The sequence below is a fragment of the Pteropus medius genome, unplaced genomic scaffold, assembly GCF_902729225.1.
Source record: "Pteropus medius unplaced genomic scaffold, Ma_sr-lr_union100, whole genome shotgun sequence".
Classification (NCBI taxonomy): Eukaryota; Metazoa; Chordata; class Mammalia; order Chiroptera; family Pteropodidae; genus Pteropus; species Pteropus medius.
In genome coordinates this window covers 6,414,808-6,427,947 of record NW_024340696.1, presented here as the reverse complement: position 1 = coordinate 6,427,947, position 13,140 = coordinate 6,414,808, and the positions used below count along the sequence as shown (strand labels likewise).

Below are 13,140 nucleotides of genomic sequence, written 5' to 3'. Positions count from 1 at the left end.
CAAAATGAGAAATCCAAAACAACCCAAGATATGATCTGAAAATATAATTTTTAACGTGGCCTGATAAGCTCAAAGACCATTAATGTTTTAACCATCAGAGATATGAAAATTGCTTATTTAATTATCATCTTTCTGAAATATACTTTTTGAATTCTAATTAAGTCTAGAAAATAGGTTCAACGCATTACTATTTATTTGAAAGCAATATCTGGATGATTGAAGGTATCATATATATTATTCTATTTTAAGCTTAGGTAGTCTTTTTTTCAAGTTCTTCTATTTGTTTTTCTCTTAATATTAAATCTCCCTCTTTAACTTTGTGAGAAACTGTCCCTGGAAAAAGACTGACATCCAAAAAGGAAGAGAGACAATTAGTCTCCCTGAAGGGTGACAATCTTGCAGACTCATCATGTATATTCTCTGACGGAATCCGCTCACCACAACCTGTATCAGCAAAGTTTTCAATTTAAACTATAACTTTATAAATGATCAACTGAGCCATTTCATACCCACTTTTGTTTTGTCTGTCCCCTGTCCCCCCAAAACAAGCAAATAAAAAGTTGATACATTCCTTCACTTTTTCATACTTGCTTACTCCATTTTATTTTGTAATTTGTAACTTTAAAGTGCTGAGGAAAAAAGCATTTGTCAATACACGAACAGAAGATCTTTTGTAAACATTATGCTTTTTACTCAATTGGTTGCAAGCAACTTTTGATGCTACCACAGTATCAAAATAACACTACTCTTCCTTTCTCATGCATTATTAAGAGAAAGACTACATCTTTATGTCCACAAAATCAGATGCACACTAGGTGCTTAATAAATGTTTTCTGAAAAGAAAAATATGAATGGATGGATAAATTTCAGATTCAATAAAAATAACATTTTTATCAAATCTTGCTGTAGGAAATTTCATCATCTGACCAACCCTACCAAAAACCACATTCTCAACATACTTCAAGAAACGTAAATCCTGCTTAAATATACCTTCCCTTCCTTTTACAGTAGAAATTAAAGAATAATGTTGAAAATTTAATCACATGTAATGACTAGAGAATACACACATATCTATCTATATGTAAATGATATCAATAAGATATTACCTTGAGGATATGTCAACTTTACCAAACACACAATCCACAGAATCATGCAACAAAAATGACACAAGAGAAATATGACCCTCCCCCAAAAAAACAAAAATAAAAAGTAGACTGGAAATGAGTACTTTAAGTAAAAATTTGGTTGTGCGGCAGTGACAAATTAGCCAAATGAATTATGCCTTATGTTGTCCAGAAAGCTTATACAAAGTAAACCCAACTACTATCTAACCTAGTAGTAACATTTTTCAAAATAAAAGCTAACATTTATTGAGCACTTACTAAGTACCCCTTACAATTCTAAGCACACTACGTGTACTAACTCATTCAATCCTTACGGCAACTCTTAGAGGTGTGTACTATTATTTCCATTTTAAAGATGAGGAAAATAGAAAAGTACTTTGCCGAAAGGTCACATAGCTAGAGAGACATAAAGCTAAAACCGTAATTCTAGTATTCTATCCCCAGAGCCTATACTCTTAACCTCTAAGCTATAAACACAGCCCACTGGTTCTATTTAATACACTTATGTAATTGCACGGTACTTTAACTACACTATTTGTACTATTTCATGAATTACATTTTTTTTTTAGGGAGTCAATATCCTATTGCTTAGTCCTGCTTCACTTGGACATTCTATATACTCTGGACTACTCTGGAGTAACAAAGGGCATAGAGTGTATAGGTCTAAATAGTACAATCTGGAGTGTTTAAACAATCTGCATTGTATGTCCAGATTTTGATTAAAAAACAAACAAAGCCATCAATTTCAGTTTAGGAATTGGAACCACAAGGGAAAACACAAGTGGAATAGACAGAAAAAAAAAGTTTTCTTTACCAGCATTTAATTCTTCTGGATTCATTTTCTATGTATTTACTCAACTATGTTCAAGGTACAACACCTGCAGATTTTCTTATGTACTAACTGGTTACTAACTGGGTCAACATGTAGAAGGGGCCACAATAGGTAATTTTCCTCTTTAGCTGTTTCCTTGAATACCTCCGTAAAAATGGAAGGGGGCAAGCTCCAAAGGGCGTTCCTTCCCTGTTCTCTGTAGCCCAATCTCCTACCTGATAACCCAGAGCATGCCTTCAATCAGCCAAGAACCAAACCCTCCTAAATGATTTAACAGTTTAAGTTCCCTCTGGTCACAGGAAAGAAGCAGGGAGTCAGGAAACGTGGCCTCTAGAACCAACTTTGTTTTTCCTAGATAGGTCATTTAACTTGTTTCTCTGCCAGTAAAGCTCAGTTTAAACTGTTGGGGCCACTTAATTGGTCAGGTTACTCTTCTAATTGTGGAAATACAAGGGTGAGTGACACCTAGAAAACTACTTTCTCAACCGTACTACCAGTTATCATCTCTGCAATCAGCTTTTCCGGCAAAGAAAACTTTGAAAACTTAATTCCTAAGGCGAAACCCGACCTGGAGCCTGGTAACCAAACACGGAGAAAGTGAAAGTTCTAAAGGGAACAGGGAAAAATGCATCCTTTTGCCTAAGAATTACTCCCTGACGAGGAAAACTGTTTAGAAACTTCTGAACAGAGTGTGGAGATGAAGCAAAAGCTGGGGAGGGAGCAGAGGTGTGTTTCCTTCGTCCTAGGCGTATTCGGCGACCCCTGGAAGTTCCGCCCACAGGCTTGGGGTGAGCGCCTGGAGAGCTCCCGGGACTTGGCCACTTTCCTCTCACCTGAGGCACGAAGATTTCTCAGTTGGCCTCTAACTTGGGCCGACGACGACCACTACGGTGCCGGAGAACCTGAACTCGCCGCACGCCTTGGTCTCAGCCATGGGGGAAACTTGAAAGGACGGACAGATTGGGTCCAAGTCCGCCCCAGCAACCGAAGAACGCCTGCCTTTCGTTCCGCCGCTTCCAGCCCCCAGATGCCAAAGGCTCTTGGAGGCGCTGGGGTTTCCAACTGGTGTTCCTTGCGGGGGTGGGGTGGGCGGTGGAGGGATAAGACTCTACCATTGACGGGTTTAAATTCACTTTTACTTTTTTTATAAATGCCCGATGCAACTTTAAATCTAACTTTCCATTATACTTATCTCCACTCTTTCAGTTTACTATGAACCTATGTTAAATTTCTGTGTTCTCAATAACCAAGCAGGTAGTTATACTCCAATTTCTAAAAAAGGTGGGAATTTGTTTCCTTAGTACGATATAGTTCTAGTAATTCTGGTTCTTTTTCCTTCATTTCGTTACAAAATATGCGAGTCTCTTATCCTTTCTATTATACTAAATGTCTTGCCAAAGAGAGTTGACACAGTAATAACATTGATTATAACATTCAAATTTCTCTGCTTTAACTAAATATATATCCCTTAAAAATACTAGTCTCATCTAAACGCTGAACACTGCCTAATGGCAAGTATAAGGCAGAATTTAAATGTAAAATAAGTACTTAGATTAGGTGTGAAAACACCTGTGAGACTGGTAAGCCTTAAACAATGTAGGTGTCAAAAACAACAAAATTTAAAAGACCTCTACTTAGTCACCAATGATCAATGCAATTTTACAAAAAATTGGTAAAACATGCTCTTTTTAAGACTAGATTAAGATAGCATCTTAATATCATTTAATCTGGAAAGTATTTCACAAATTACTCAATTCTGAATTAGCTTGCTTGTACAGTTCAAGAAAAACATTTTCCTTTTTTGGATTTTCTGAAAATTTCAGTTTTTTTCTTCAGTAAAATAAATAGTACCCACATCTCATGGGCTGTTTAGAGAATTAAATGAGATAACATACATAAAGTAAATAAAATGCCCAGGACATCAAAGGTAAACTACGATACAGTGAGTGTATATCTGAAAATAAAAAAAAACCTTCTCAATTTTATTACCAAACTCAGCATCGTACAAATAACTATTGTATTTGCTAAGATATATGTAATACAACCTAGTAACTTTACTGATTGATGGTCTACCCAATGTTCAGAAACAATCATATAACATGCATCACAATATACAGCGCTTCTGATTTTCTTCAATAAAAAATAAATGTCCGTATTATAGGGGTTTTCCATACATTATTTCACCTTTAATACTCTGCATTGGTGTTGCACCATCCTATTTATATGGTGATATTGAATATATGCACTGAGAGGGCAGGAATATTGACACAATGTGTACTATTATATCCCTAAATTCTACAATAATTGAATGGATACGATAATGGTAATTCAAAGAACAATGAAATTCAGATCTTACTATTAAAAATCTCATAGAGTTATCTTAGCAAACATATTTCTCATTTTTTTCTAGGTTTTTTTTGTTTTTAAAGTGTATTGTCTGAAATAAAACCTACAAACTAGGACTTAAAAGTACCACTGAATCCAATAATTAACTAGGCCAATAAATTTCAATGAATTTATTCTGTAATGCCATCACTACAAAGAAATGTAAAAACACAGCCAAACACCAAATAGATTCACAGTTAGCAATAAAGGGAGTAGGCCTGGGAGTCCCGAGACATGAAGTCTAAGGCCTCAAACCAAAAGCCATGGACTTTCAGTTAACTGAGGCAAACTGACCCCAGCTCAGTCCAAGTGAAACTACCTGGAAGAAACAGGTTCCTACATCTTCCAGAGCCTGGGACCTGTGCTTTGGAGGCCTCACTAGCCAATATAGAAAAGGAGAAAATAAAACCCAGAATCCATTAATCTACACCCAACAGGCTCCGCCTCTCCCTCTAGCAGAGGGCACACACCAACCCCCGCCCGCACCCGTCTCACCCACACCCTGAACCCAGGGACCCGGCCCCGCGCCCGCGGGTCTGGAGGTGGCCTGAGAATCCCAGGTGGCTGACTCCCACCTGCGGCTGCGGCCTAGCCCCGCCCACCTCGGGCACCGCCTCCGGAAACAGCCTTGTTCGTTGCCACGGCGACGCGGAGTCGGGCAGCTTCCGCTGGGCCGCGCGGCGGAGACTCCCGGTGCCAAGTTGCAGCGCGCCGCGGAAACGTCCGGCGTGATGACGTCATGAAGACGGCAGCCAATGAAACGACGCACTGAGGAAGCTGGCTTGGGTTTGAATCTTTTGGTTGAGTTTGAATCGCCGGGAAGCTGATATCGAAGTGAGCAGTGACGGTATCCCCTCTGAGCCTGCGGTGGAAGAGAGGTACTTGTGGAGAAAACTGGTCTCCGGACGCTCCTTTCGATGACCCGTTTTGCTGGATGCTGAGGGGTCCCGCCGCCTCATGTGTAGAAAACCAGGTGGGTTCGTTGACAATTATGGAAGCGTTAAATTGGGGATGAGGGAGGAGGGAGGGGGTGGGGGGGGAAATGGTTGGGGGTCCCTGGGGAGAAAACAAAAGGAAGAAGGAACTCGAGAATACCCTAGAGCATGGCTCTGCCTGATGTGGATCTCTCGCCTGCTTAGCAGGAAGGGCAGGAATCTCCTGCCTTAAATTCTGAGGAAGTCGAAGTTTTAAAGGGCATCCTGGCCTCTCTCCCAGGCTTCTGCAGAGCACTTTAACTGTCCAGCATCCTATAGCGTAAAGTTCCTTCCGGCCTCCAAATTCAGTGTTTTGTTTCAGACACAGGTATAAATGTAACCCTGGGCTTAACTATCAAATGAGGACCCTTGGTTCACCAATTTATAAACTTTTCGTTCGGCGTGGTTCTGCTGTTAGCCTGGCAAAGGTCAGTCGGGAACCTACCCTGAGCATCAAGGTAAAACCTGCCAGCACTGCCTAACGAGATTGCTGAGGATCAGATGAGGTACGGAAGAGATACTGCTTGGGAAGATGCAAATGAACGGGACTTTAAGCACTGATAATCAGTTCTTCTACCATTATTCTTAGTTTCTGCAACACTCCTTTAGGAGCTCATTAGACGGACACTAAGTTACAAACAGGTCAAGCCTGAATGCTGTTTACCCTACGAAAAGAGATTTGAGCAGAACTGAATAATTTTGCTGTGTAATACGTAGTTTAGGTTAACCATTAACAATCAGGTAGAATGTGTTAGGCATTCTACAGATTTTGGTTGGCAGTGTTATTCCACCACATTCAACTCCCACCTTGAATTCTGGGAGGTATTAATGAACTTTGGTGCTAGAAAATATAAGATTCAAAGACTAGATAGTGCTTGTTATTAAGTTTCCATTTTGTAAGAATTGTCTGTTTCCATACAAAGATTACCTTTAACTCTAGTAATTAATCGCTTCTGCTATTGAACAAATATTTACAAGTACATAAAATTTTCATTTTAAAAGTGCATCTTGTCCCACTATAAATCTACTCTGGATCAATTAAGGTACACATAAAATGACATTTATGCTCTCAACTATAAAAACTAGGAGGAAAAAATAGCACAGACGTCAGTGCTGCCCTTCCTTGCATTTGAAATTTTTGTTCCCTGATGCTTGTAAATTAGTAGAAGCAGTTACTCCAATGGTAAAATTATTTCAAAAAAAAGAGATTTAAGTTTCAGAGAGAATATAAATAATAGTATGAAGGATAGTTCATGGTCCTAAAAATGTTTGTTGGATCTGAATCTAATTCAAGTTAGAGTTCATATTTAAGAAATAATTTATAACTGTATTGTTCTACATTCAGAATAGTTTGTGCAAAATTTTAGTTTCATTGTTTGAAACTGATTCCGGTAGAGCATAGTTGTTAGGAACATGGACTTTGGATTTGGACCTGGGTCCACATTCTGGCTCCCCACTTACTAGCTATGTCGTCTTGGAAAAATTACTCTTCCTAAAGCTAAGTCTCTGTTTTTGTAAAATGGAGACAATCGTAGAATCTACCTTATGTAATTATTTTAAGGATTGAATGAGATGATGAGTGTCAAGTGTTTACCATAATGCCTGGCATATAGAGTGTGCTTATATGATAATCATTGTTTATTATTACTAGTTATCATAGCAACCTAATCCATGATTTCTCAATTGACAGCATATTCAGTTAGAATAGATACTGTATAATATCAGACAAGCACAGAACAGTCATGAACTTTCAGTTTTATTTCAACATTCATTCAAGAGCTCCTGTACTGAGCCCTGAGGTTTCTATCAAAAGTAGGCAATATATATTTTTAACTAATTCTTTAAGAAACTTTATGGGGATTATGTATTTATATCAGGGAGAGTAGTGATTAAATACCTGAACTTACATTCAGTCAGTTTGAGTTCAAATCCCATGTCTTATGCTTCCAGTAGTATGACTTTAGCCAGTTAATCTCTCTGTGCTAGTTTCTCCTTCTATAAAACAGGATTGATAATAATATACCTATATGATAGGATAGTTATGAGGATCAAAGGAGAAGTATGTAAATTGCTTAGCATACTTCTGTCTGTAGAGTAAGTGCTCAACAGAAAGTATGCTATAAGTAAAACTTATTGTTATTAAATGATAATTGTGTTTACAGTAAATTTTATAATTTTTTGTTTTGTTTTGTTTTGTTTTGTTTTTGAAATATAAATATCTAGACTTGTTTAAACTCCAAACAGTAAAAAAAGAATACAAAGTAGAAAGTAAGCCTTCCTGTCACCCAGATCTTCATATTTCCCCACCATGGGGCAACTGGCATTATCAGTTTCTATCTTCCCTTCCTGAGAGAGCCCCTGCATATACAAATATGTATGTGCCTTTTAAAAATACAGATGGTTGCTTGCCAAGTCCACTATTCTGCTCTTGCTTTTTTTGCACACATATCTTAAAAATCTGCATTAGTTTATTCATTTATTCAACAAGTATGTATTGAATCCTAAACTTTAGACAAGCCCTATTCTAGGTTCTGGGATACAGGTAAAGTCCACAGTGCTGACATTCTAGAGGGGAAACAAGCAATAAATATGTAACCAAATAATATATATTTTCCAGTCGGTCTAGATGCTAGGAAGAAAAAGCTGGTAAGGGATTGAGAGGCAAGGGCAGGATGATACTATTTGAATGGAACTTTTAGGAAAATCATCTGTGAAGTGACATTTGAAGAGAGACTTGAATGATGAACTGAGGGATTAAGATTTGCAAATATCTGAAGAAAAGTCTTCCAGGCAAAGAGAAGAGAAAGTGAAAGGCAATGAGGCCAGAATAAGACTGGTTTTCCAAAACAGTAAGAAGGGCAGTGCAACTGAAGCAGAATAAAGGGTGAGGATAACATTTGAAGAAAGGGTCAGAGAAGTAGATAGGGGCCAGATATAGAATCTCCAAGGCATGCCAAGGAGTTAATTTTATTCTATGCTGGGAAGTAATTGAAGAGTTTAGAGCAGGGATAATAACATGAGATACACAACATAATCCGATTACTTTTGAAGAAGTTATCAGTGCATACCATTAATGAATTAAATAAAATTTATTGTACTTGCATATAATTGGAGGTGAATCTTTAATTGGTTATATTTTATCTGGAGTGAACAGTAGCTAATATTACTTAATAGCTAAAGTTCAACTTGGTTTATATTATCTTGCAACAATTGAAGAGAAATAGGTTATAACACCTCTTCATTAAACATAGCAGAGCAATGAGCCGTTTTATGTAAATGATCTCCCTGAAAACTGAATATTACCCTGGTCAAATGATAGTTGTAACCACCGCCAACGATTAACATAAAACATTATCTTCCAGTTTTCCTAATTTTGGATAACAAGAAATTTAGCACATTTTTAAACTTTTTTCGATGCTTCAGGGTCCTCGCTATAATTGCCTATTATTGCCAATCATTGTACTCTACTGTAATATGTTGATTCTCTTACAGAAATATATTGTATGTTTGCCTCTACTCTAAATGTGTAAATTCCTTTCATGGATTCTTTGTCTACTTTTTATAATTTATTTAGTTAATAAATTATTTGAGAGTTTACTATATAATAGGTTCACTATAAGAGATTAGGGGTATAAAGGTAAAAGATATATATATGGTTTCATTAGCTGTTATTTCTTGTCACTTTTATCCTTTTCTAATCATATGCGATAATCAAAATTTTAAAACTAGAAAAGGACCTTAGATATCATATAGTCCAACCCTATCGTTGTATAGATTGGCAAAGAAAAGCCCCTTCACGAGCTTGTTCATTATTCTTTCTCTTATACTCTACCCTCTCTAGACTAGACATATACCTTTCTTTTATATAAACAAGGTTGTTGGGAGTACTTATCCTTAATGTTTTAGTCCCAGCAACCAGATCCTTCCAGCATGTTCTTTTGATTCTATTCAGCAATACCACTTAGCAGTAGATATGACAAAATTGATCAGAGACTGTGATACTATCTTCTGGATAATCATCTGAAAGTATTTTTGAATCAACACATTATTACAATATTTAGGCATTTATTTTGCCACTTTTTAGTAAACCTGGTCAAGGAATTTGCTTTTTGTGTACCTTATTCAGAATCATCTAGATGTTCATCTCTTACATGACCATGTAAGAAAAGAAAGCAGGCCTTATGTATTAATCTAAGAACAACCTCATTAATTCCTGAAGACATCAGTATATTTGAACATAGACAGATTTTTACATGTTAGTGATTCTGTTGCCCTTATGTATTTTTATTAAGAAAATTATATTTACTCATGTTTTGAAAAAGTAGAGGAAATGTGATACTTTAAAAATTAAGATCAATGTCTTAAAATCTGTAACAAGTAAATCTGTAAAACAAAGTTGTATTTGACATTATACTTCTTAAACCTCTTTAGATAATTGTCAGACTTTCTTCTTGAAATATTATTTGAATAAGATCTGTTGCCTTTTAAAATACCTTCTATATTTCCTAATTAACTTATAAATCAAATCTAAACTCTATAGCCTTGCAGTCAGGATCTAAATCTGGCCCCACCCTTATCCAGCTTTATCTTTTTAATGCAACCCTCACCCTTTGCAAAAACAAGATTTAAGCAAATTGACTATGCAGCCAGTTATGCCTACTGCACAAACTGTTTTCTACCACACTAGATAAGCTTTTTTCAATTCCCCCATCTAAAATAGGAGCCCCCATCTACCTTCTTGATCTTCTGTATCCCAGGGCCCAGAAAAATGCCTAGCACATAGAAGGCACTAAATAAGGATTTGTTGAATGCATAACTAGATTTCCTTCACAAAATGCTTTTTATACCTGGTTACAACTCATCACTTCCTCTAGGAAGCTCTCTATCAATCCCCCATTATAGTCCGCAGCACTGTTAACCTTTACCTTATAGCATTTGTCACAATTATACCTTTACTTTTTTGTGTCAGTATTTTGTTAATATCTGTTTCCCTCACTACACTGTAAATAATAATAATAAGACAAACACTTGTATTGCATACTCTGTGCCAGGCATTTTTCTGTATTAGTCCCATTTTACAGATGAGGAAACTGAGCCACAGGAGGTTAAACAGCTTACCCACTGTCAAGGTCAGTAAGTAGTAGAGTTGAGAGTTTAACCTAAGCTGTCTGGCTCCAACAGCTAATAATTAACTTATTGAATTGATTAGTTAATTAATTAATTAGCAAGAGATACCTTCCAACCTTGAGATTCTAAAGTCTATTTTAAAATAATCACCTAATGTTTTATATATGTTTATTTAACCATTTCATTTGTGTACATTTTATCTCTCATTTTAAAAAGTATATCAGTTAAAGTCAAAGCATCACTATTTCTAAAAGCTTTTAGAGATTAGTTTTTGATATCACAAGGAATGTGGGGTGCTACTAGCCCTTAATAGACAGAGGTCAGAAATGCTAACATCCTCTGATACATGGGACAGTTCCAAACAAGAAAGAATTGCCCTACCCAAAGTGCCAGGCATAAGCCCACTGGGAAACACTAAAACGATAGATCAGTATCTTTGGGAAGAAGAGGCACAACTGAGGACAAATAGGGAAGAGAATTGACATTTATTGAATGCCTTAATACACTTAATACCTGTTATCTCTTTTTGCCTTCACAACAGTGCTCTGAGTATTATCTCTTTTATACAAATGAGAAACCTGAGATTCAGTGAAATTAAGTAATTTGTCCAAGGTCATGGAAGTGAGGCATAGGTACTTTGTGGGACTTGGCTAGACAGAAGTTCAAGGATGAAGAAAAGTGTTGTAATTCACTTGGGACCTGACTGTTAAAATCCAAATGACCATCTTTCCTCTTCAGCATTCTATTTTTGGGTGAGAACAGAGTCCTAAAAAGGGAGTGCTGTGTCCAGTGTCTTCTGCTTTTAGATTGTGTTGGCCTTATTTGAATTCTTTCCAAAAGTATATGGTTTTATGACTTATTTTAGCTTTATCATTGCTATTATTTTTCCCATTTTAAAAAACAAATAAAATATTTTAATCCTTCTTCCCCCTCCACCCACACCATTTTTTTGCTCACTTTTGCCGTAGTACTTTCTCTGTTCACTCTCTAAGTCTTCTCTCATTCAGGCTTTTATCCCATTATTCCCCCAAAATTGCTTTTCTCTTTGTTCTCTATGTTGCTAAATCCCATGGTTACTTCTTATTAAGTACTTAACATATTAGCAGCATTCAACAAAATTGATCATCTCTCCTCCTTGATTCAAAGCTTCTTCTCCCAAAATCTTAATCCCTTTTGAAGACTTTGAAATTTTTTAAAAGCTTCAGAAGGCATTAAGACTCTGAGGACAGCCTTTACTCTCTTAACTTGGCTTCTAGTTACCTGGACATTTCTACCTGGATGCATATTAAAATTCTCTGAGATGTACAGAAGTGAACCCCTGATCTTCTCCCTAAAATCTGCTCTACCCTCCATTATTATCACCTCTACTCCATTTTTTAACATTCAAGCCAAAAACGTCGGACTCATTCTCAAATCCTATCTTTCTTTCATACTCCACATCTATCAGGAAATTCTGTTGTTTCTACCTCAAGAATACATCCAGAATCTGACTGCCACGATGAGTTGACAACATCATCTCTTGTCTATATTTCTTCAATGATGTACCTGGTCTTTATTCCCTATAATATGTTATCTGCACAGCAATGAAAGTGATCAGATTATGTCACAATATAGAAAATTAAATGATACACACATACAAAACCTGGATAAATCTTTTTACCTGAAATATTAGTCAGACTCTGGTCTTCCACTTAAACTCAGGCACTGCAGCTAAACCACGTACAATCACAGCTAGGCTGGTTACCCAGAAAACCTAGCTTTCATTTTATAAGGGCTCCAGCACTATTTTAGTTTGGGTCATGGGAATGAACAGGAAAGGATCTTTCAGAATCATATCTAGGTAATGAAAGGAGACCCTTGGCTCGTGAACTGTTTTTAGTAAAAGTTGTCTTGGCTGCAAGCATATTAACTTTTGACTCCCAAAAAACTTTACTAATAGCCTACTACTGTTGACTAGAAGCCTTACCAATAACATAAACAGTCATTAGTGCATATTTTGTATGTTATATGTGTTACATACTGTTTTCTTACAATAAAGTAAGCTAGAGAAAAAAGTTAAGAAAATCATAAGAGAAAATACATCTAAAGTATTTATTTTTGAAAATCTGCTCATAAGTGGACCTGCACACTTCAAACCCATGTTGTTCAAAGATAACTGTATATATATTTGCAGTCACATTTACCAGAACAGAATTAATACCTTTTTAAATGAATACTACATGCCAGTCATTTTGCATACAAGTAGAGCTAATATTAATACTTTATTTTTCTTTTTAATTTCAGAAGAGTATTTAGGCATTCATATAAACAAAAGAATCAAGATAATCAACAATGTCTGTCACCGAGGAAGACCTGTGTCACCACATGAAAGTAGTTGTTCGTGTACGTCCTGAAAACACAAAGGAAAAGACAACTGAATTCCATAAAGTGGTCCATGTTGTGGATAAGCATATTCTAGTTTTTGATCCCAAACAACAAGAAATCAGTTTTTTCCATGGAAAGAAAACTGCAAATCGAGATATTACAAAGAGACAAAATAAGGATCTTAAATTTGTATTTGATGCTGTTTTTGATGAAACTTCAACTCAGTTGGAAGTTTTTGAACATACTACTAAGCCAATTCTTCGTAGTTTTTTGAATGGATATAATTGCACAGGTAATTTTTTCAGTTGGGGTTGAATTTTTCCATCTGATTTCA

General features: G+C 36.4%; 3 protein-coding genes across 8 annotated transcripts in view; 1 reads left to right on the top strand and 2 right to left on the bottom strand.

Moving 5' to 3' along the window:
- Positions 1-5,040, bottom strand: part of METTL15 (methyltransferase 15, mitochondrial 12S rRNA N4-cytidine) — a 150,950-nt gene extending 145,910 nt beyond the window's left edge. For 2 of the 5 annotated variants that reach the window (XM_039866142.1, XM_039866157.1), the window contains exon 1: positions 2,790-2,961. The gene's annotated coding sequence lies outside the window, so the exon portion shown is untranslated. Of the gene's footprint in view, positions 1-2,789; positions 3,023-4,916 lie in introns of those variants that run through there. The other 3 variants (XM_039866132.1, XM_039866150.1, XM_039866122.1) reach the window with 3 other exon arrangements.
- LOC120609239 (uncharacterized) lies at positions 2,791-5,769 on the bottom strand. Its single transcript, XM_039871593.1, has 3 exons — positions 5,761-5,769; positions 4,944-5,397; positions 2,791-3,027 (listed from the first exon to the last, which is right to left on the bottom strand). The coding sequence occupies exons 1-3, from the start codon at positions 5,767-5,769 to the stop codon at positions 2,819-2,821; spliced, it is 672 nt and encodes a 223-aa protein (XP_039727527.1). The 3' UTR covers positions 2,791-2,818.
- Positions 5,130-13,140, top strand: part of KIF18A (kinesin family member 18A) — a 77,200-nt gene continuing 69,189 nt past the window's right edge. For both annotated transcript variants that reach the window (XR_005653563.1, XM_039866102.1), the window contains exons 1-2: positions 5,130-5,314; positions 12,726-13,098. Coding sequence is in view for 1 of the 2 variants with exons in the window: in XM_039866102.1 (XP_039722036.1) it covers positions 12,774-13,098 (325 nt within the window). In the remaining variant the exon portion in view is untranslated. The remainder of the gene's footprint in view (positions 5,315-12,725; positions 13,099-13,140) is intronic.

Bases quoted from the DNA above. Each gene is read 5' to 3' on its own strand.
- LOC120609239 (XM_039871593.1), bottom strand. The intron at 3,028-4,943 runs GTGGGCGGGGCT...CACCCCCGCAAG, and splicing joins TTCCGGAGGCGGTGCCCGAG to GAACACCAGTTGGAAACCCC.